This window comes from Plectropomus leopardus, chromosome 12 (assembly GCF_008729295.1).
Source record: "Plectropomus leopardus isolate mb chromosome 12, YSFRI_Pleo_2.0, whole genome shotgun sequence".
Classification (NCBI taxonomy): Eukaryota; Metazoa; Chordata; class Actinopteri; order Perciformes; family Serranidae; genus Plectropomus; species Plectropomus leopardus.
The window spans coordinates 16971677-16995356 of NC_056474.1; the positions used below are offsets into that span (position 1 = coordinate 16971677).

Consider the following 23680-nt stretch of genomic DNA (forward strand, 5'->3'; position numbering starts at 1 on the left):
ATATAAGATTAGATAAACTTTATTGTCTCCCTCATTGGGAATTTGGCTTTGGCTTTGCTCAAACACAACAAAGTTACATACAAACACATAAGACAATACACCATTAGATACGCAAAAAAATGTACAATATACAACAGTGCAAACAGGCAGGTAGGAGCAATACATTTAGTTTTATTTTTTTAAATTAAGCACATTTTTACAAAAGTAGCCGTGTTCCCTGATATTCTTTCTGTGGTAAATGCCCGTGTGGAACAGGGAATAAAGGACTTCTTATAAATGTTACCACTGGTTCTTAATCAACGGCCAGATGGGAGCAGCTCAGAATCTGAGTGTAATGGATGTGAGGCATCTGGAATGATGTTAGGCCTTCCTGTGTACATCACCGTCAAATATATTGTTGACTTGTTTCTGTGACTTGCTAATCACCTTCCCTGGAATACTGACAATTTTAGAGAGCTTGTTTTTGTCTTTGCACTCAAGTTACCGCAACATGCTGTAATTTTAAAAAGTAAAAGTATGAACTAAGTGACAGATTATCAGATCCAGGGCTTTTTAAAAAGTATTATCATAAGGCCTACCCATAATTTTGAAAAAAAAAAAAAAACTATAAATTTAGATCTGGAGGTATATATAAAACATACAGGTTAAGGCCTTGGATGTCAAGGCCTAACAACACCGCTGGAAAGAAAATGAAAAAGTCGACATACAGCCCCAATGATCTGAAAACCACCACAAACAAAATCAAGTTCATAAATCCATGTGAGGCCTCTGGTTACATGTTGACAAGTCTACATTTTTGGGGTCCATCTAATAACCATTTTCACTTCATCAGTGAAATTCTCTAAACAAGTTACCAACGCCCTCGTTTGAAATTGTTGATATTCATGCAGAGGAAATGAAGCAACTCTTCATGTTTGCAGAACTGTCCTGAACATTTTGTTTTCCACAACTAAACCTGGAACACTTTTTTTTCATATAGGATATATATATATATATACATATATATATTAATCAATTAATTGCGCAGTCATCACAGCATGGTTTAATTAAAGGATGGTTTCATTTCCAAGGGAGACACTAAATAACAAAGGTTGTGACAATGATGTATACCCGCTGTTCTCAGGTGTCTGTGTAACATTTTACCAAAACCTTAAAGCCTCCAGACAACGTAAGCCCAACTGACCCTTTATGTTTCTCTGTTGACCTTTCTTTGTCTTTCAGCGAGTTATTGAAATCAACATCTTCCCTGACACCTGCTCTTTGAAAAGCTCGTCACAGTTTTCAGGCCGTGGAAGAACACCCTACACCGACCCCCCATCTTATGAATGCAAAGGTGTTGTCAGGGTGAGTGACCTCTTCGTGCTCTCACAAAATGACCAAAAAGAAGCCGGGGTGGCTGCAGCCATTACTTCTCACAAAAGCCTTGTTCCTTTGATACCCCTTATCAATACAACTCAAGAGTCAGGCTTAGGAGGAACATGGGGGGGAGACCCTGCTCTCTGTTGTGAGGCTTTAGTTGTATAACGAACATCTCACTCCGCGCCTCTTGATAGAGAAATCAGGAGGTAGGATTATGCATATTAGCGATCCCCCTCTGTTCTCTCGTCTGCTTTCAGGGCTTAATGTTAACATCTGCCCACCGAGAGCCACAGATGAGCTGGAGGACTGTAGTGAATGTCTTCCATTCACATGATTTATCTGATCACTATAATGGACTATGCATGTTATTTAGATGACATTATAATGGAGTCTGAAGGGGAGAAAGGCTCTATGGCGGTGAGAGAAGCTGAGTCATGGAGGCACCTGATCTTCATCATGCGGAAAAAGACTTTTTTTTTTTTTGAAGACATTAAATTAGCAGTGCTGTTTTCTTTATTCAGTCTGATCAGCCAGTGTTCATATTAGCCATTTCCATTTGAAGCAAAGTATAGCAAAACCACAGAATCATTTAAGATCCTGTTTTTTCAGCTGTTTTTTTTTTAAACACTGACAAAAATCCATTTGCTGCTTAAATGTGTAAGAGTGAGTTTGGATAGGCCACAGGGCATGAGCAGAGGTGTAGGAGCTTTGGGAGGCGGTAAGCATTCATTATTTTTCATGCTCTGGGTGAAAACTATGCTTGTGTGGGTTGGACTGGTAGAGTGATAAAAAAAAAAGCAGACTTCCAGGGAAACGTGAGGCCACGGGATGTTTTGTGTCCGTTAAAAACTAACAAAACGCGGTTGGATAACATGAAACCAGATCCAACTTCTGCAGGGACGTTTAACCTCCTTCATAGTCTGTTATAAAGCCAGTCAACATTAGCTGCAGGATATTGTTTTGGTGAGTGTTTGGTCTGATTGTCACCTTCAGGGTAACGTGGTGAGTGTGTGGTGGGTGTGGTGGTAGCAGTGAAGTGTGTGTTCACAGGATGGCTCCCTCTGGTGTTCACTTTGAATTTGGATCACACAGGAAGCCACATGTATACTAAGAAATGCTCTGGTGATAAATGAAAACCTAATGAGCACAGTCCACACAAAATAAATGATGTTAATTATTTACAGTGGCAAAAAAAATGTTTTCATCAACTAAAATATGCTCTATACGTTTAAAGTCTGTGCTTTTCCCTAAATTGTGCTGAACTCCAACAGCAGCAGCTAGTCTTGAGTCTAGCTAGCTAGACTGTCTATTGATTCCAAATATTTTTTAAAAATAGTCTAAATTATTCAATAGAGCCCGGACTGATTTGTTGACTTTAATATAAATATCCCACTACAGAGTTCATTGGTGCACCTTTTGGTAAAACATATTGAGTTCTCATTTAGACCTATGAGAAATGTTGAAAGGATAATTTAAAGTTGACAGACTGTGTTACCTTTAATATACAACTCAAATATATATTGCGGCTCCAGACAGATTTTAAAAATTGATTTGGGCCAAAAATGGCTCTATTGATAGAAAAGGTTGCTGACCCCTGACTCAGTTTGATGTGAAAACATGCTGGCTCTATACAAGCTAAAATGACTTTCATTTAAATGTGAATGTGACCCTAAATGGGGCTAGTGAGAAGATAATAAGTTAATTTGTTTATTATAAGGATCCTGATTAGCTGACGCCCAGGCGACAAGCTAGTTTTCCTGGGGTCCAAGACAATATAACATTACATCACAACAGAAACAAATAATACAAATTCAATAGTAAACAATAAAATAAATAAGAAGCAAAAGAAAAGAAAAATAATGATTAAATAATAACAGTAACAACAATAATATTATTATAAAACAAGATAAATTAAAAAAGTAATAATAATGGTAACTGTAATACAACAATACAACTACACTGAATATAGTAGTAGTAAACAATTAATAGTAATAAGTAGATAAAAGTAGAGTAGATCTAAAGCTTTTTCCTGCTCTAGAAAACAAAGAGGTGTGCAGTAATTCACTTGAACCTCTTTGGGGATCTAAGTATGGCGTTGAGAAAAAGGAGATTATTTTTCTGGTAATGATATTCTGTGTTCACGCAACTGTCAACAAATCACCAATGAGATTTAAACCAATAAGTTTCTCCATACTTTAACTTTCTTTCTGTTTCTGAGACATTCAGCCACGAGTTCCATCTAAATAAATAAATCCTCTAGACCAGTCACAAATATAGTTTTACTTATTTTTAAAAAAGGCAAACAATTTTCATTTACAGCTGACTGCTGCAGCTTCAAGCAAACATCATTTGAACAGTAACAAATAGTTCATTTCTTTAGTTTTCTTTCAGTTCTCTAGTGAATATTTATAGTATTAGAACTGAATTGAAATAAACTACAGCACCTGTGTTCATGGTGACTCATTCATGTAATATTTTTGGAGCCATATAGCTCAGAGGAATACGTTAAATCAGGCGTTGGCTAAACTGCAAGTACTTGTTGGATTAATCCATTGATCTGTGAATCTCATATGAGCTGGAGGGAAGGCTCTAACAACGATATCGCCTCGTTTAATTTCACAGCAGCAGAGTGATTTTACAGACTTTCGAGTTATAGGACAATAAAACAGCGACCACAAAAGGTACAAGATATGATCATTTAATTGTTGATTATCTCTCAGTACAGAAATATTCATTCTTTTTAACATTCTTTCTGTAATTCAAGTTGGCAGCATTGTCTTGATTCTGAAGTGGCATTAAAAGAAATTTCCATAAAGTGTAGCAGTGAAACTGCCCATCATGTTCCCTTGGGTAAAATTAGTAAACAAACATGCCATTTCTGTACAAGAACCTTCTTCACAACACAAATAAATATCATTCACTTAAATGTGGCACACTAGCGGACTCAAACATTCAAACAGGGGAAAAAAGGATAATCAAAAATTGGGAGAAAATGGCGCAGATGATATGAAATCTTAGATTATAAAACGGGTAGAATTGCATGACTGCTCGACATAGAAATGGTCTGAAGTAGCAAAAGACAAGCGCCCCGAGCTTGAATATCTTAGCAGACGCAGCACAAAGCAGAGGCTCTGCACAGAGCATTTCACTCTGATTTGATCCCAAATGTTTTCCTGTGTGATTTTAGTTGCTGTTAAAAACTACGCTGATAAGCCAAAGTGTGTTCATTTGAACTTTGCTCGCCTGATTTTTCATTGAAGACGAGAGGAAACGAGATAAGTGAAAAGCTTCCGCACAGGTTGCATTAAAATGTTCTCATTTAAACGTGAATTACTTTTTTAAGCAACTGTTCTTATATACAGTGTTACCAAATTATTGTTTCCTTCCAAGATGTCCCGTTTGCCACTAGAGGATTTCTCTTTAGATAATGAAACAACGAGCCAATAGTGCTTACCATCGTTAGACTAAAAATCAACTGAATGTGAGATTTTAAAATAGGAGATCAGGCTTTGATTCTTGTTATGTATTAACAGTTCTGGCACAGGATTATTAATTGTTATCAGCGTACATGAAACATTATCGTCTCAGTAAAATACAAAAGACCACCCGAACAAAGCCAAACACGCTCCACAGATCTGACCAAAAACTGCAGTTACACAGAGAAAAAGGAAATCTAACAGCCTCCAAAACAACCCAACGGGAGGAAATTATGTAAAAAATGTTAAAAAAAAAAAAACAAAACAAAAAATAAAATAAATTAGACAATCAAAAGGACAAACTCAATATTTGGCAGGTAAGCACAATGTCAGTCTGTAAACAAAACATAATCACATGGGGAGAGAAAATGCCCCCCAAATTCTCCTCATCATCAAAGATCACTGGTCTGTTGGAGGCGGCAGTGGCTCCGTCATTCAGGCGGAAGTGGAATACTGTACATACGTGTCTCCTCCGCCCTCGACACTCGCCGTGCATCTCTCCGTCTCCAGCTACAACTTGGCTAAATAACGCAGGGCAATCGAAGGGGCCCTCTGCAGACTACTGAGGTGAATACTCAAAGAAAGGGCTCGTTTACAGCTCGATACATGCAAAGATAAATCCCCTTCCTGGCTTTATTCCCTCGTAGCACAGAGGCGGGCTCACTACCGGATCCTGGTGAAGAGGTTCAGCACTGACACAGATTCCTAAAGTAGAGACACAGAAGGACAAAGTCAGAAAAAGACCATTAGGAATAACAAAATTACAGATGGATAACTTAGCTTAGACCTAAAGTGAGAAACAGAGGTTATAAATTCACCTTAGTGGATCTCATCTTGCTAAAGACGTTCCAGAACCGAAGTGTTTCATCTCCGGCTCCCGTCACAATGGCCTCTCCGTCAGGAGACATGGCCTGCACAGAAAGTCATTATTATACACTGAATATTAGGGCTGGGAGGAAAAAGTCAATACAATGTAGTATTATGATATTTTTGCTTATCAATATTGTATCACTACATGGGGGCCAAGTATTGATTTTTAACTGTATAAATGATTAATATTGCAAATTAGGGCTGTGGAACAATTAATTTTTTAAAGTTGCGATTAATCGTTTTTTTTAATGCCTATTTTTAAATTCTATTATTTTACATTGCAAAACAGTTATGAGGTTCATATTAACAAAATTAAGCAATTCTTACCAGGTTGTCCTAATTAGGAATCAAAAGTCAGTAAAAACTGCATGGGGCTAGCATAAAGTGGGCGTATCTGTGAGGGGGAAACTCGTGGGTACCCACTGAACCCATTTTCAGCTGGCGATTAACGTGTTTTAGAAAAAAACAGTGTTATGTACGGACCTTAATTGCATCTCGATTAACACATTAACGCTGACAAATTTATCTTTTGGTTGCCTACTTGAATAATAAAATAATTTCCTGTTGCAATTCACTTTATGGTTTGCTGCGATAAAGTGAGATACACAGAATTAAAACTTTCTCTTATTATACAAGATAAATATAAAACAGATGTTGACAAATGTTTTTCTTTAGGAATTAGTTTCCATTTTAAAACGGTAATAAATCACAATATATGTGAATATATGTTACTGCAAAACTCAGCATATCACAATATTGCAATAATATTGCATCGTGACTTAAGTATCTCTGGTGATTCCCACCCCTGCTGAATATACAGTATTATAACAATATAACATCAAAGCAGTTAAGGGTTTTGTTGTTATTTTAGTTCCTTTCTTGTGTGAAACTCTCAATACTTTCACTTCGGTAATAACATGCAGACATTTTATGTTTGTTCTGTTTCTTTGATTTGCACATATAAACAAAGGACTATTAAAAAAAACAACTTCATCAGCACTTTATTTTATGTAAATTCATAGTTTGTTTTTTTCCCTCTCTACTAGATAAACATGGGACAATGTTCTGCAGACAGGCGTAGATAAAACACAGTATATACTGACCAGGTAGAGGACTCTGTAGGAATGTCCTGTGAGTTTGGCCACCTGAGTGAGAGAGGGATACTTCCACACCAGGATCTGGTTCTGGGAATAACCATGTGTGCTGACCTGTAGAAAACAAAAGGGTTTTTTTTTTACATATTTGCCTCAGACCAGTAGAAAACTTTGTTAGTTTGGTACATGTGTATTGTGTATGATGTATTTAACTTAACTGCAAGAGTGGAAGCAGCAATTTTTTGTCAAACTTTTCAGCCACACTAAAAGGATTATTCACATGTTGCATCTTGCTGGGTGACAAGTGAGTCCCAAACACGTCCAAAAGTCAACTCCACTGAGTTCAAAGTTGCTACAGTGTGCAGTAGGAGTGGGAGATATGGCATAAATGTAATTTGTAATTTTTTTTTTTTTTATCATGGCTTCTATCAAGCGCTAAATTCAGCTTTAAATAACAGTACCTTAATTAACTATCTTATGTGCACCTTCCATACAAAAAACTCTATCAGGAGCACATTCGAGTTAAAAAACGGACTCAAAAAATTAAACAAATTATATCAATATCAATGCTTTAAGGCTTCTGAGAACAACAGTTTTAAGTATTACAGGTTTTTAGATTTACAACTTTACTCTCTTCCTCTATGTCTGCCCAAATCCTGTTACCTTTGTGTGGCAGCTGCTAGATCACGCGAGTATCCAGCCCTGATTTGCTACACAGCCCTCACCAAATAGGTGTTTGGATAGTAACTGTATAGCCAAATCTCCACCAGTTGACACATTTCTACCATTGCACAGTATAAACTTTAATATTGCCCAACCCTGGTGTGCCAATAGCAACGTTACAATGAAAACATAACTTATAAGATGCAAAGATTAACATGCCCAAAACACACCCTTGTTTATTACTGACTGGCCTCATTTATTAACAGAAACAATATCTTCTATTTTACAACAGCGCTGTCCAAATCAAAGCTTTCACTGACTCACCAGTTCATTCGTGTGCTTGGACCAGGCCAGGTTGCAGACCTGAGAGCCCGTGTCTGTGCACTGTAAGGGCTGGCCGGTCAGAGTGTTCCAGAAGCGAATGCAGCGGTCTGCGGTGCCGCCTCCAGAGGCCAGCAGGCCATGCTGGTGGGGAGACCAGGCGATGGCCTTCACCGCGGCCAGGTGCTCTGTGTACTGCTGCACCGGGAGGACGCTCGAGTGGTTCCACACGAGTAACTGCAGACAGCAGGTTTAAACGATGGGAGAAGAAATACGGAAACGTGATGCTTTATGAACAAGAGGTCCTGATTCTGATGTGTGGCTCACAGACAAGGGAGATTCTCCTTTCACATACCTTGTTATCATTTCCACCTGAGGCTAGCAGCTGGTGGTCTGTACTCCACTTGAGCCCGCAGACTTCCTGCCTGTGTCCTTGAAGACGGCGCTCTGACTGGAGAGGTGGAGCTCTGATGTCCCGCTGCAGGATCACCCGATCGCGGCTCCCAGACGACAGCTGGTCTGCATTCCATGCCAACGCACCTTGCAGCAAAGAATGAAATCAAAGGGAAGGTGATTCACCAGCCATGAATGGGCGATGTTGCCAAACAACTGTGTGAAAATAAATGAAAAGAATGATATTTCACTCCTGCGACTGTCTCCACCTCCAGCTCTCACGCCACTCAACTCACCCACTCTGGCTGTGTGCCCTTCTAATACGGAGAGTTTCTTCCCTGCTGCTGCATCCCAGATCTGTACATAGCCTTTATGAGTCCCCACCGCCACCAGGTTACCCTAAGAATAAGACAGTACACTTTGAGTATCACACTGACATTTGAAGAGTCTGTAATGACTTTGAAACAGCATTTACATAAAACAAAGAACAGGAGTTATAAACAAAGCCTACACATTAAAACTCTTTTCCATAATGGATCTTTGATCATTCTGAGTAATTTAGTTCCTTTCACACACTTGCCCTGCAAACCTGAAAATACCTAGACATGCTCAGAGGAGCTGTGTGTGGGAACACAAAAGTCAGAATCAGTGGATAGGACATTTGCTTTCTCGCACAAAGTCTGTGTAATGTCCAACTCAGCCCATGTGTGAATAGTGCAGGTAATCTTCGGGAGAATTCACAGCGAGGGAGTGGGCGTGTTGTTAAAATTTCTATCATGCGGCTTGTGCGAAACTGGAAGAAAACAAACGCCTGACGGTGAAGACAAAGGGTCATTTACACAAAGAAAGCAATGAAAATGTCTTGACGATGATGAGATTCGGTATCTCTGTTGGTATGGACTGATGCCCAAATCATCAGCTAAATTCAAGGAAAAGCAAGAGACTTAAATTACGGACTGGCTATGTGACTGCAGTTTAAGCGCAGACCATTGGCTAAACCAAACTGAGTATTTCTGAAACAGACAATCTCCTGTGGTGTGCTACATGTGTGAAATGGAAACTCACACATGTAACTTTGGTTCATATGAGAAAATTGTTTTTGTCACTAACCTAGTGCTTGTTCAGTAAAACTGTATTTGAGATGCCGGATGATAAAAAAAAAAAAAACCCATATATATATATAGCACCAAAAAATGCAAATGTGGCAAGGCAAAATAGTATACCTGATAGTGTACCTGAAAAATGTAACTTGCAAACAGTTTTTAAGACAATAACAGATGACTGAGAATACTCACCCTCTCTGACCAGCCCACTGATGTTACAGAATCTCCTTCTACAGAAAGGTCACATAAACGTGTCACCTAAAAGACGGGGAATGGGGAAAAAAATGCAGATTAACATGACAGCCAAGAGGCAGATCAATGAGATCCTAGGACTCTTTTTGTTAACATGTGTGATAAACAATACATGAAATCTATAATTGAGAGATCACGTGTGATTGGAAACATTATTTGAGAAAGAAATGTAACTCTTGCACCATTTTTAACCACAGTGTGGACATCTGCTGGATGCCTCTTTCATATCTATGGTAGAACCTGTTTCACTGCTTTGCAGATCTCTCACACACACACACACACACACACACACACACACACACACACACACACACACACACACACACACACACACACACACACACACACACACACACACACACCTGGCTGGTGCAGGCACTCCACAGGTAGACGCAGGTCCCTAGTCCAACACTGAGCACATTCAGAGAGGACCAGTCCACTAGGTTGAGGTAGAAGTCGTCCTGAAGCTCTGGAGCATCCAGGACTTTAAAAGGAATTTTGGATATTTTGCGTGTAGGTTTCCTTGGCGACCGCAACAGTTTCTGGCTGCAATGCACACAACAAAATTTAGTAAGGAGACCGATGCTCCCAAGTGGAGGAGATGCATTAAGATAATGACATGAAAAACATATTACCTGTTGCTACTGACAGGTGATAAAGAATATGGAGAGACGGTGTTTCCATCCTCTTCTGGCAGAGCCCTTTTTGTACTGACCGAATACTACAAAACACAAACAGATGGTTACTGATGAAGGAAAAACTCCCTATGAGAATACTACATTAAAAGTAACAGACGTGAACTATTTTTACACTAAAAAGGCTTCTCTTGGCAGGAGTAGATGGCTGCAGGCGGCGGTCCTCTGACTGGGGGTCCTGGACTTTCTCGATGCCCGCTCCTAGCAGCTCGTTCTTCAGCAGAGCTGAGTAAGCCAGACCATCCGCTGAAGGCAGAGGAAGAGACGGAGAGGAAATCAAACCGGGCTGTCGGAATGAGTAAGTTCAAACACTGAGCTTCCTCTGCAATGCTGTCGCTCTCTCTCGTCTCTAAAGATAAGTGAGAATTTTTCACAAAGCTTTGTTTAGTCCTTATCTCCAGTCTCCACGGGCCTGCCCAGGCTTAGTAAACAAGAGAAGGTCAAATTTGCAACTTTGACTAAAGCAGACAGAAACCTGTAGAAATGAGCTGAAAGGGGATAATACTCACACCAGATACACATCACAGCAGAGGCTATTTGTCTTTTTGGGGGGCAGAGAGTCATAGCATAAGTCAGGATTGCATTACCATCATGATCAATTTCCCAAGATAACTGTAGTAAAAGGTAATTCAGCAATACACACTATACTAAGGCAGTCATCTTTAGAGCTGCAACAATTAGTCAATGGAAAGAAAATTAATCAGTAACAATTTTGATAATAAGTCATTTGTATTTTGTTAAGCAAATATGGCAAAAAAAAATCCAAATGTTGTAGCTTCTCAAATGTGAATATTTTCTACGCCCAACTCGTATTCTTCTATGATAGTAACTTGATTATCTTTGGGTTTTGGGCTGTTAGCTGTAGGAAACAATACATTTGAAGACATCACCTTGGTCTCTTTGAACTTTGAACTCTCTTTGAACTGAGACATTTTTTTGCAAATTGCTGACATTTTACAGACCAAACTGTATTGCCTATTTCTCACCTAGATCGTCTTCTGAAAAATATTTTAATACATGATATATGACTCTTTGTACCTGACTATCTGAGACTCCTTATGCCTTGTACTTTGTGATCAGGAAGTGGGAACAAAAGTCTTTCCTGTATCGTAAAAATGGAGGCTGCATTATCTAAGCTCAAACAATAAAAGAAGGCGGTAATAATCAAATATGAGAATAAGATTCTGTCGGTTCTCACCTACAATCATTTAAGGAATATATTTTAGCTTACTGTTTAACTGTGATACGTGACTGACTTTTACCAGGTCGCCATTGTTTTTGGACAAGCCGGACAAAATAAACTGACATTACGTCACCCACTAGCTGGATCATTTATTGGTCTGGTGTGGCACAATGCATTCTGGTAGTTGTAGGTTTTATACTGCTTGAGCAAAAGCGATGCCAAAACCCTTTTCCTCTGTTGTCTCTGGTAATAAGTATTTGTATCTGTATAGATAACCCTTTTTTGAGAAAATAGCATCTTTCCGGCAATTAAAATTCTTTTTTTTTGTGAAAAAAAAAATTACTGTTAGGTTTCAGCCGTCATCATTCTCTAAACTTCACAGAAGCTATGAAAATGAAGAGAAACATACACCCCGAAAATGGGGAAATATGTTAATTACTGCATTATAAAGCCCTTTGGTCGAAGTCTAAGTCTTTGTAACACACACGTCAAACAGCCAGAACAAAGAAGAGTTCAAATGTCTGCAGTAAAGAACGAATGCCAGTGTCCCCAAAACACATTACAAGACTCTGTATCATGATCTGTTATGGTACTAGCTTGTCTCATGTGTAGTCTCTGGATATGATATTAGATTTTTTTACCTTTGTTGCTGTCTGTTGTGCCATCTTTGGTTTTTCTGTTTTGATTGTGTGACTTTTCAATTTCCTACAACAGAAAATTAAATGAATAAATGATTGTTTAAGGAGATCCAGAAAAGCAAAAGACAAATGGTGAGGAGTTAGTGTTTTTTTCCTTAACACTTTGATTGTTAAAACACTGTTCATTTGGTAGGAAAGACAGTGAGGTTCTGAGTGTAATGCAGCAGACTCACATTGATGCGGTGGAAGTTGACACTCCAGTTGGCTCCAGCCCGGGAGGGAATAAAGCGATCACCATGCTTGCTAGGGGAGGACAGGGGGGAGCTGGTGGGTGTCAGAGCTCGCACCGCTCCTACCGCTTTCTACACAAGTGGGGAGAGGAGAGAGCGTTTTCTGACTGGAGGCCAAACACAAACAGGCGTTGGACAGTGATGTGAAAACTTGGGAGTGAAGATCATTTTGGTGGCAGATGGTGCATTTGTCTGAGGTGTTACCAACAGGAGGCATCATTCACAAGACCCAGTCATTTGGCCGGTGAGGTCTTGTTTTCCCTCAACACTAGTGACATTGTCAAAAGGAAGAGACTGGCCTGTTAAACTGTTTATTCGCAACACATGGACAGTAACACCATCTTTGCGCATCTTAAGTCCTGCTTTAGTTACTCTTTGGTGGGGTCTACCATCATGCTATGGTACTGTTAATGACCTAATTATACCGGTGAAGAAATTTCTGCTCATTTTTAGGGATTATTTCTTCAAGTGGACATACAGCTCCTTAGTGTACAAGTGTGTGTATTATTTACTTACTATAGGGCTTGCATTCTCATTTTGAATGTTGATCTGCCGGAGTAGCCTACACTCATAGTCCTGATCCATGATGCCTAAAAACAGAAGAAGACTCATCAACATATTTTTAATATCATACAAAATGCACACATCAGATGACACAGGTTTGTAAACAGACACTGAGATATGACTTGATGACTTCTGGTTGGTCCCTCTAACGCTCTGTTGGCTTAGAAAAATTAGCTCATAAATGACCACTGAGCAAACCAAAGATAAACACTGATTGGCCAAAACATTAAAACTGTTGCAGACCAAGTACGCCCACCCACCCTCCACTTTCATGTCAGCAGCACTACTCAATGGCAGTGACACCACCAGAAGGACAAAGCGTCATGCTACACTGCAAAAACTGCCCACAGATAACCCGAGGAATGTGACAAAGAGCTCAAGGCGTGGACCTGGCCTTTAAATTCCCAAGATCCCAATCTGATAGAGTATCTGTGGCAGGGGTGGAAATCTGCACCAGCCAAATGCTGGGAGGCTGTCCAAGGAGGCCTCACAAGTGAATAAGGGGGGATCTGGAGGTTAAAGTGATGACATGGGCTCTTTTTCACATTATTTGGGTCATTCCTGAGCAGTTTTTAAGGTGTGGCATGGTTTATTGTCCTGCTGGTCATCAGGGAGTGCTGTTGCCATGACAGGGCATACTTGGTCTGAGTGAAGCATGTCAGGTGGCATTCACATGAACACCAGCACCCAAGGTGCAGCAGAACATTGCATTGTAACAAAACAATCAATCAATGTTCTTATTTCATCCACCAGTGGTTTTAATGTTTGGCTGATCAGTGTAATGTAACACTAGAATTTTCCATAAATTATTTTTTTTAACCAGTCAATCTCAATTGACTTTTTTTTCTCAGAATATTGATCAGTTGTTCAGTCCGTCAAATATTAAGTTGTGAAAAATAGTAACTGCAAGTTTCAAGTGCCCATGGTGATAACTTCCAAAAATCTAGTCAAAATCTGTCATTTTTTAACAATATGAAACGGAGAAAAGCTGTAAATGCTCATATCTATGGTAGAACCTGCAAATGTTTGGCATTTTGCTTGAAATTTTACATTAATGACTTATACACATTTAATTGTATAATATTATATGATTACAAACTTTGAACAGATTATCAGCATTTTTGTTATCTGTGGTTTTCTGTCGATCAACTGGTTGATTTATAGACTAATTGTTGCAGCAATAGTGCAGTGTAGCGTGACATGAGAGATTCACGTTACTAAACTGACCAATGAGGGCAAACAGACAAGCCTTTAATTTCATCACAGCCAAAAACAGTATCACAATATTCAGCAAATAAACTCAACAGTCATCCAGAGATAATGGCATAAAGAGAACATCGATGCGATTACAAAGACAAATGAAACAACTGATACACTCTAACGTTAGTGGCTTGATTTAAACCCCAGTTAAACGAACTAGAGGCAACTTTGTTATTACATTTCAATGACAATATGTTGCAGTGCCTATGATCAGCTACGAGTGAACTCGCCGTCTGCTATCAACACAAACCTATCTTTATATGAACTAACGCTAGCACATTATCCTAGCTATAAATCCTTCCTTACTGTAGGCATTTAATTGCTTGTTGCATAAAACAAAAACATCGCTGTGGTGGTTATAATTGATCTGCAATCGTTGCGCTAAAATGATCGAAAAAAACAAATAATTCAATCATCCAGGATAGAAAGCTTTTACTAATGCTAACGCTAGCTCAACTGGCTGACCGAGCCTAATATACGCTAGCTGTCCGGCTAACGCATTAGCAACATTGTTTGTTCATAATATACTCATAAATAAACACCCACCGAGCCCGGATAAACTCTCCCCGTCTCGCGTCGTTGAATAGTTTTTGTCAGCGGTTTCAATTCCAGTTGAAGTATCTCGTTTTATGCGTTTTTCTCTGTAAAACAGAGTATGTAAAATACAATTGTTTTCTTTTGCCGAACGTTCAATTTGGGCTCGCTAAGCATCACGGGAAAAGTGTGACGTCGCTGTTTTTGAATCACACATTTTGCGTTGCTAAGGAAACGTGTCACAGTCACAGCGGACTGCCTCCCACATCTTCAGCAGCAGACTACAGAGAAAGAGAAACACAAAGCATTTTACGAATCAAATATACAGCTAATTATCAGTCACCTCCATGTGATAGCATAAAATATTTTCAGGTATCATTATTTTGTAGTGTTAGCATTGTATGTATTGCCCTAAAGTGGCCCTATTGTGCTCATTTTCGGCATCAATACTATTACTACTAGTACTAGCAGTAATAGTAGTAGTAGTACCTAGTACTTAGATATTTATTATCATCATTATTACTTATGAGACCACTAACAAGCACAAAAAGTGCTATACAAAACAATAAATAAAAGGGGAAAAAAACAAAACATAATAGGTCTCCTTTAACCAATATTCATTCATCACACATGAGTGATAAAGCTTGTTATGCGAGGGCAACATGTGGCTTTATATCATTGAAACGAAGCGGCATCATTGCCAGACTGTCAAACACAATTGTTGGACTGCCCCTCATTAGAGTTTAACATCGATATTTTTCAACCTGGATCCTTTCCCATGGCTTTGTGTCTAAGTGATGAATGGAGACAACAGTATTTGAAATTGGTCCAGTACTAAGTGTGAGCTGGCAGCATCAAAACAGACTGTAATGTAATGTATTAGGCAACTGGGAACACATTACTCCAGTTTTAATGAACTTACACTGTCTGCCCATTTGTTTTAGGATTGACTTTAAGATTTTACTCATTACTTTTAAAGCCCCTCATGGCCTTGCCCCTGAATATATATCTGAGCAACTGTCCCCATACCGACCAGCCTGCAACCTGAGATCCTCAGGCAGAAACTTGCTGACTGTTCCCACCTCACGCTTAAAGACCAAAGGGGACCGAGCATTTGCAGTTAGAGCTCCTCGGCTGTGGAGTGATCTGCCTGAAGATCTCTGTCTTGCTACATCACTTTCTTCCTTTAAATCACTTTTAAAAACGTCTTTTTATCGAAAGGCATTCTTATAAGCTCTTTATAATAGATTGATTTATTAATATATACCTGAGTGTTGCATTGCAGTTTTGATTTTGTTTCTCAACCACTGATTCTAAATTTTCTTTTGTGCTGTATAAATATTTTCTGTGCGTTTTTGTGATTTTTAAGTGTACAGCACTTTGTAACGTTGGTTTGGTGATAAGAGCTATATTAATCAACTTTATTAATATTATTATTAATTGTGCACCATCAGTTTGCATCCACAGCAGTTGCTTGTTTTTTGCAACTGACAGGCTCAGAATGTTGTTCTTAGTATCTGACAGTATTATGGAAAGAAAACTACTGACAAAAACTGCTTTGTCAAAGATTAAGATCCTTTTTCTAACAAGAAACCAGCCTGAAATCGGGACTGCCAAACCAATCAGATTATTTCAATTCACAGTCATTTTATCATTGTTAAGCACCCTTTATTCAATTCTACAGAAACAAAATAAAACTCTGTTTCGCCCCTGTAAGCTAAAGCGCTTTAACTCGATACTGGACAAATTTTTTAAAATGCTGTTCCCATGAGGCCTTTAATCTTAGAAACAAAACAGGCAAATACAGTTCAGATTGAAAAATACCCTTTAAATATACAAATATACGCACTGCATTGATTTACAGTATCTTTCAAATGGCTTTATTAGTAAAAAAAAAAAAAGAGATGCAAGTGAAACAAATATAATCTAACATGAAGTAAGAACAGACTTAACACATTTCATGTGCAAAAGGTGAAATAAAGACACATTCAATTACATATATCCTGCTTGTCAGTAGACTCCTGATCACTGCAATCTAATTATTTAATGATTTTTTTTAATTTGCAAAATGAAATGTGCTTGAGCAAAATTTCACTTCTACATTAGCTGCTACTCTGTTGTAGCTACACTGACAAAGCAGTTGGTGCGATATTGACAAATTATGTCAAGAGCCTGGTCCAACAGCTTATCTAAAGGAATCTGTTTCAAAGTGCCACAGAGAGGGTACAGTAGGTTCAAGTACGTTTTTGAAATTTTAATTATTAAAAAGCCCTCCCAACACCCAGTAAAGTAATATGTGCAAAAGTATAGTTTTTAAAACTACATAGTCTAAATGGCCTATATGATAAACAGACGTGGGGATTGTTAAAAACGTCTTTCTCATAAGTAAAATAAGTGGCTCAACTCAGCAGATCAAAGGGCCCATGCAGGTTAAATCAAACAGCAAATACCATCACAAGTTTTCTAAATTGGGCATTGTATCTAATAATCATAGGCTTCTTCAAACAGCATTCATTTACTTGATTAATATTCATACATCCTGGATTGATTCTTGTTAAGCCCAGTTGTGATCATATTACTAATGTTCCTGAAAGAAAGTCACAGCTGCAGCTCTACAGCGCGAATATAATGAGACGCTCTCAAAATCACATTGTCTAAAAGTACAGTGTGTCCAGTAGAAAACAGTATAAAACATGTTTTATACAGACAACCAATTAACCGAAGCAAAGTCTAAAAACAGCATAGAAAATGGCATGTAAAATCCTCTAAACCGAAAATAAGACAGTGTCGACTTTTTCCACACCCCCATGTTACCTGCAATGACTGACATAAGAAATAAACGGCGTTATCACGCCATCACTTTGCATGGCCTCAGAAACTCTGCTATCATTTGCACAAGAACCTCTCTAAGTCTGGAGCAACACTAAACACAGTCAGAGCAGCGAAGATCTAAAAAGCAGGTGTGCTTATGCTAATGCCACTGTTTTCAAACCAGTGAGGAGTGAATGTTGGAATGGCAGGGCGAACTAAAATGAAAATAAAGTACATGTGTACACAGGACACTGGTCTACAGGGAGGATGCATCACTAGGCGTAAGTTGCAGGCTGTTGTTGACCTGGAAGCGAGTTTCGTCTGATATACCGTACTGCTCCAGGGGGTCCTGTGGAGGAAGAAGAGGATGAGTATAGACTGTGTGAAAACAAATGCTGAGAGTGTAAAGTGCCCTGTTATTGAAGCAGTATCTGTAGGTTTGAAGACCTTTGACACTTCTGCCTCCACCAGTGTACAGTGTAGGTGAGTGAACTTAAAAATGTATACGAATCAGAGTATTATTATTGCAACAAACTACTATTTGCTATGTACAGATTTAGCAATGGCATCCTGAGCAGAGGATATATTCACGTCACCTCATTGTGAGTCGTTATAAAAGCTTATCTGTCTGATGTTGTGGTGGACTGTCCGATCACGTGTACAACTGTGTGTGTGTGTGTGTGTGTGTGTGTGTCTGTCTAGGCCCACAGGAAGTGCACCTGACTTTGAAGCCACTTTGACATAGTGGCCAAACTGTGTAACTAGAACTTTTGGGTCCATCACGTGATGCCACTGGCCCCAAAAATACTTTTTTCTGTAGACTAATTTTGGGAGAGAGACATCTATAAATCAGTGGATAAATATTTTGAGCGTCACAACCCCTCAAAACTACTAATTTCACCATTGGTTTTCACTATCGGTATCCATTCGGACAGTTTTTTCTTATATTCTTCATGTTTGCTTTGAGCACCACAAATTAAAATTTCACTTATCTCTGTTTTTGGGGTTGTGGCATTAATCTCAATAGCATAACCTTGTTAAAATAAAACCTAAACTGAGTCTTCCTGTGCTGATCTATCTTCTGTTGACACTGATGAGTCTGTGCGTTGCAGTTAGTCAAGCATGGCACGAACACACTTCACACGTAAATCCTAAAACAACGCTGTTGGATAGAGGGACCATCTGTGTGGCATTTAGTGCATTAAGAAGCTGCTGTGATGGGTCTCACCTTGCCAGTGAGCCTGTGGATTTCAGTTCGATAGAATATCAGGTTCTTCCTCATGAACTCGTAACTGCAAGAGATGTGATGACACATTAATTTGACATTTGAGGAAGGATATCATACCCTGTTTGAGAGCAATATGTTTTTCCCAGTAAATTTAAATACAAGGTCAAGTAGTCATGAATCAGCTGAAAATTGTTAAACACAAGTCACACTGTTTACTTTGTGTCTCGAAACAGCTACAACATTCATTTGTGACCGTTTCACCCATGCGAGTCTATTACCGGAGGCTAAAACACAATGAGGGGCAAGTTGTTCTACACTGTCGATCAAATAACGCAAACCATGTGTGATATCTATGAATGTTTTAAGTTATTATAGCAAAAATGATCCACCACAGTGTTGACATTTTAAAAAGCATATGGCAAAAAAACCTTTTTTCCCAACTATACTAAACATGTGATGTCAAATATGAGTTAAGTACCAAATCGTACATTTTGTGTACAGTTGCACCCCAAAGTGCAGCTAATGACTACTTTCATTACCAGTTTGTTTTAATCTTTTTTTCCCTTAAAACACTTATATTCTTTAAAATTTCAAAAATGCTGATAAATCACAGGTCATAGAGCCTAAAGTGATGTCTTACGGATATACTTCACTCCCAAAATAACCATTTGTATATCAGTTACTAAACTTGTCACATTGAAGTCATGAAGAAAACTTAATCCTTGCACACCTTTGTTGCACAAAGAAACCAAAAACCAACAAAATTCTTGATGAACTGTTGTAAAAGGGGGCCACATTTAACAACAAAACTTTATTAACACATCCATTTACAAACTCGAATCATGTACTCAGTGTCTCCAAAACAGGCAGCCCTTTGTTACAGGGAACTGAACTAAAGGTGAAATTTATTCATGCTGTCTTCAGAGCCTGACTCTATTGATAAAAACAGACATTTTATATTTCTGAACACCGAAGCTGCTGGTCTACTATTACCTTGATCAGTTAGTTTGTTTGTGTTATAGTGTGACTTTGGTGAATCCAAACTGACCCTTTAAAACACAAAAGTCACACTATGACACAGACATGCTGACTGACTGCGGCAGTGGTAGACCAGCAGCACCCACACAAAGCGAGGTAAAATGACTGTTTTTTTCAATGGAATCTGGTCTAAAGAGAGCATAAATATAGTTTCACTATTGTTTATTATCCCATCAAAAAGGGCTGTCTATCTGGGAAGCACTGAGAATGCGACTGGATAAATGAGACTTGGACTGGTTACAGGATGTTGCAATATGATGGAAAAGAGTCAGCCCTACCTGGCCTTGATAATGGACTCTACCCACTCTCCGCACTGCTCCTCTGAGTCACACTCAAACAAATACTTCCTCTCTGCTTCATCCAGAAATGCTATGAAAAGACACAAATAATACAAATGCATAACTGTAATATAAAGTCACAAGTAATGAACTCTGGTACATTTCTCTGTTGCTTTTCAGTGAGGCATCAATGCAGTTTGAATAGCATCAGCACAAACACGAGTGACCACTATTTTCCACTGGATTTAAAACCAGTCTACAAGTGAGAAACTATGACAGAGGATTAGGGCCACGTTAAAGAAAAAAAAGTCAGCTTATGAGAATAAAGTCATAATATTACGAGAAAAAAAAGTAGTAATATCACGAGAATAAACTTGTAATATTACGAGAATTAAGTCATAATTTTACAAGAATAAAGTCGTAATATTATGAGAACGAAGTCACAATTTTACAAGAAAAAAGTCATATTTTTACGAGAAAGAGGATATATTACAGAAATAAACATGTCGCTTGCAAACTATATAACAGGTGGGAGCACAGGCAACCTGCTTTTTTCTTGTAAAATTACAGCTTTATTCTCATGATATTACAATTTTATTCTCATAAAATTACGAGTTTGTTCTCCTTTTTTTCCCAAATATAACAACTTTTTTCTCACGATACTACAACTTTATTCTCAAAGTCTCAAAATTAAAACACAGTCATTAGAAAGTGTAGGTGAGTTGTTTGTGTGAAATGAAACTCACCAATAGAGAAGGCCTGGCTGTCCTCCCTCTCCACCCGACACTGCTCCAACAGCAGAGCTCCAATAGGCTGACAAATAAATAATGACTTAGTGATGTTGCCCTTTACAAGGTATGGTTTCACTTTCTCATTAGGTAAGACAGTAAATTACTTGGGGAATAGATGCTGTGACAATAAATGCAGTATGGACAGGTGTTCAAATATTGATCCAAACTAACCTCCTCCTCATCAGTCCGGAAATAAAAGAGGAAGTTAACGACGAGTTTCACCAGCCTCTTCTTTACAACTGTGTAACAACAAAAAGGGAACTGAGATGAGACAACACAGACAATAGACAGCTGAAGAACGACATTAAGGATATCTGATGGTTGTCGGTTGTAGCATTAGCTGCTGCCCTCATCACATGAAACGGAAGTAGGTGTAATAAAAGCTGAATCGATGTGATAAACCGTGTTACCGTCTCCTTTCTTGGGTCCTCGCATCCCCAGCTCGGCTGCCATCTCTGAGGGCTGGCGGCTCAGGGACACCAGCTCCTTCTCGTTGAAACGCATCTCTGTCACTGGCGCAGTAAAACACAGGCTGGTTTGAGGGGACACTTTGGCTACGACCGAGACATACCGACCGAAAACATAGTAACGCGGTGAGACGCCAACAGTAATTAAAGACAGTTGCGTCCAAACCGTCGGTTAAACGTCTCTGCCTCGTTATCTGGTGTCCTCGAGGTGTGACGGAGTGTGTTTGGTCATTTCTGCGGTTAAGAAAACACAACAGAGTCGGTCCTCTCCTTCATGCTACACACCGGACACACATACACACACCGGACACACACACACACACTGGCAGACACTCCTCACCTCGCTGGTTGTAGTACGGTAGTTGGCGAGGGTCAAAATAGGCGAAGTTTACACAGTGTAAATGCCTAAAGGGATAGTTCAGATTATTTTAAGTAGAGTTGTATGAGGTACTTAACCATGCACAGTTTATCACATACACGGTTAGGAATACACATAACTAGTCACAGTAATTAAGCTGATAAAGAAATGCAATTGTAGTCAGTTACTGTGACAATTTTGCAATTAAATTACAGTAACTTGGGGTAAGTTCAGGCACAGTGGGACATCACGTAAAGCTCTAAAGAAAGCGATATTACAGCTTCAATTTCCTACTGAAAATAACTGTAGCATTAAGGTGAATATGTGAATTACTCTCAATATAGCATATATATATATATATATATATATATATATATATATATATATATATATATATATATATATATATATATAATATATATATATATATATATATATATATATATATATATATATATATATATATATATATATATATATATATATAAAACAGTTTTTTATGTTTTGTTGTTGCTGACCCCCATCCTCAAAAATAGCCTACACTGCTTAGCTTCAGTGTTGGACTCACAAGTCTGCTTCTCCAAACTGGGGGCATGCTGTCTGACACCTACTGTTTTTAGTATACTGTCTATGGGTAAGTACCCCATGTGACCCCACTTACTTAAAAAATGAACTATCCCTTTAATATATGAGCAGTGTGTGGGAGCTAGCCTACATGTAATATGTTTTAAATTACATAATAAAGACAGGTTGTAATCAGTAAAAGAGGGGGAAAATGTAAACGAAAAGTGCTTACTTCTAAATATATAATATACTTTTCAGCTAAAAGTTTATATGTATAATATAATAGTCATTTTGTTGCTTTGCATCTTTTTGCTGTGCAGGAATGCTGTTACAGCATAGCTAAAGACATTCTTCAGTTTTATTGTTTAAAACATTTGTTATAAAAGTAATCAAATGTAATAGGCTACATTGCTTTGATGAAGTAATTAAAATAGTTGCATTACCCATTACATTTCTAACAGGGTAGCCTACTTGTAATCTGTAAATCAGGAAGATACCAAAGGACCGTGATTGATATGGGCTCTTAAAAATATTGAAAAATGAAGGAAAAAAGTTACAATAGAAAATCATGTACCTATCATTGTTTGCTTTATTTACATTGTTGACTAATACTGATGGTTTCTTTGTCTTCTCTTGGTTTTAGAAAATATGTAAACATCTAGAGAGCCCCAGTATCGCCCTTCTCCCCTCCTATTTTATGAAATGGTTCAGTCCTGCCCAACACCTGGCGCAAACGGTGATTGCAGGCGAGGTGAAGTGGGGACCGTCGTTGGATTTCAGCCTCGAGGATTAGTTTCCAAAGGAAAAATCTGTCAACTGAACACGAAAAGAAAGACAGGAGAGAGAAAACAACCAATAGCTTCAACCAATTCTTCACAAAGAAAGGTGGGTCACCGTGAGCGGTGGAATTTGACGTGTTTGGTCCGTAGCGAAATGAGCTACGTTTGCTCCCCTAACATTTGTCCTCACGAAAAATAATGCGTTTACACTTTCCTCCTCCTTTACCCACCATTTAATTAATACACGAAGGAAGCTATTTTGGGTTGGGAATCACCAGAGGCCTTCTAATCCTTCTCAATCATGGCCAAAATGGCTTATTTTTTATTGTGTTTGAGAGCGACGAGCAACATGAAACGGCTCAAACATTTGCAAGGAATTAGTGAAAAAAAGAAGAAAGATTAAGAAAAAAAACAACAAACCAGAAACCCCTAAGGAAATGAACTCAAGAAAATTAAAGAAAAAACCCGACAACAACAAGCATCTTATATATGTATATATATATATATACACACACACATACACACATACATACATACATACGTACATACATACAAATGCTAGTTAAAGGCATCTTAATGCAGCATAATAAAACTGATGTTGATTCAGGTGTTAAAGGGATAAGTCATGATACAATATTATTGCATTAAACATGTTGTGATATGCTTAGTAT

At 38.5% G+C, this 23680-nt stretch overlaps 2 protein-coding genes across 2 annotated transcripts; both read right to left on the minus strand.

Moving 5' to 3' along the window:
• Positions 1-5064: 5064 nt before the first annotated feature.
• On the minus strand, positions 5065-14865 carry LOC121951840 (fizzy-related protein homolog). Its single transcript, XM_042498327.1, has 14 exons — positions 14708-14865; positions 12854-12927; positions 12281-12409; positions 12051-12114; positions 10342-10472; positions 10167-10252; positions 9894-10077; positions 9472-9537; positions 8473-8575; positions 8139-8323; positions 7787-8020; positions 6809-6913; positions 5654-5746; positions 5065-5540 (listed from the first exon to the last, which is right to left on the minus strand). Exons 2-14 carry the CDS (start codon positions 12920-12922, stop codon positions 5499-5501), a joined length of 1491 nt encoding a protein of 496 aa, XP_042354261.1. The 5' UTR covers positions 12923-12927; positions 14708-14865; the 3' UTR covers positions 5065-5498.
• Positions 14866-16452: 1587 nt separating this feature from the next.
• On the minus strand, positions 16453-21630 carry plekhj1 (pleckstrin homology domain containing, family J member 1). Its single transcript, XM_042497915.1, has 6 exons — positions 21252-21630; positions 21013-21080; positions 20797-20863; positions 20051-20141; positions 18735-18798; positions 16453-17855 (listed from the first exon to the last, which is right to left on the minus strand). The coding sequence occupies exons 1-6, from the start codon at positions 21343-21345 to the stop codon at positions 17763-17765; spliced, it is 477 nt and encodes a 158-aa protein (XP_042353849.1). The 5' UTR covers positions 21346-21630; the 3' UTR covers positions 16453-17762.
• Between the last annotated feature and the right edge of the window lie 2050 nt (positions 21631-23680).

Excerpts from the sequence above, each read along its gene's own strand:
- plekhj1 (XM_042497915.1), bottom strand. The coding sequence starts at position 21,345 with ATGCGTTTCAACGAGAAGGAGCTGGTGTCCCTGAGCCGCCAGCCCTCA. Across the intron at positions 20,864-21,012 it reads TCCGGACTGATGAGGAGGAG|CCTATTGGAGCTCTGCTGTT; the intron begins GTTAGTTTGGAT and ends TTTATTTGTCAG. Across the intron at positions 18,799-20,050 it reads GAGTCCATTATCAAGGCCAG|TTACGAGTTCATGAGGAAGA; the intron begins GTAGGGCTGACT and ends CATCTCTTGCAG.
- LOC121951840 (XM_042498327.1), bottom strand. The coding sequence starts at position 12,922 with ATGGATCAGGACTATGAGTGTAGGCTACTCCGGCAGATCAACATTCAA. Across the intron at positions 10,473-12,050 it reads CACAACAGACAGCAACAAAG|CGGATGGTCTGGCTTACTCA; the intron begins GTAAAAAAATCT and ends CTCTGCCTTCAG. Across the intron at positions 8,576-9,471 it reads CAGTGGGCTGGTCAGAGAGG|GGTAACCTGGTGGCGGTGGG; the intron begins GTGAGTATTCTC and ends TCTTATTCTTAG.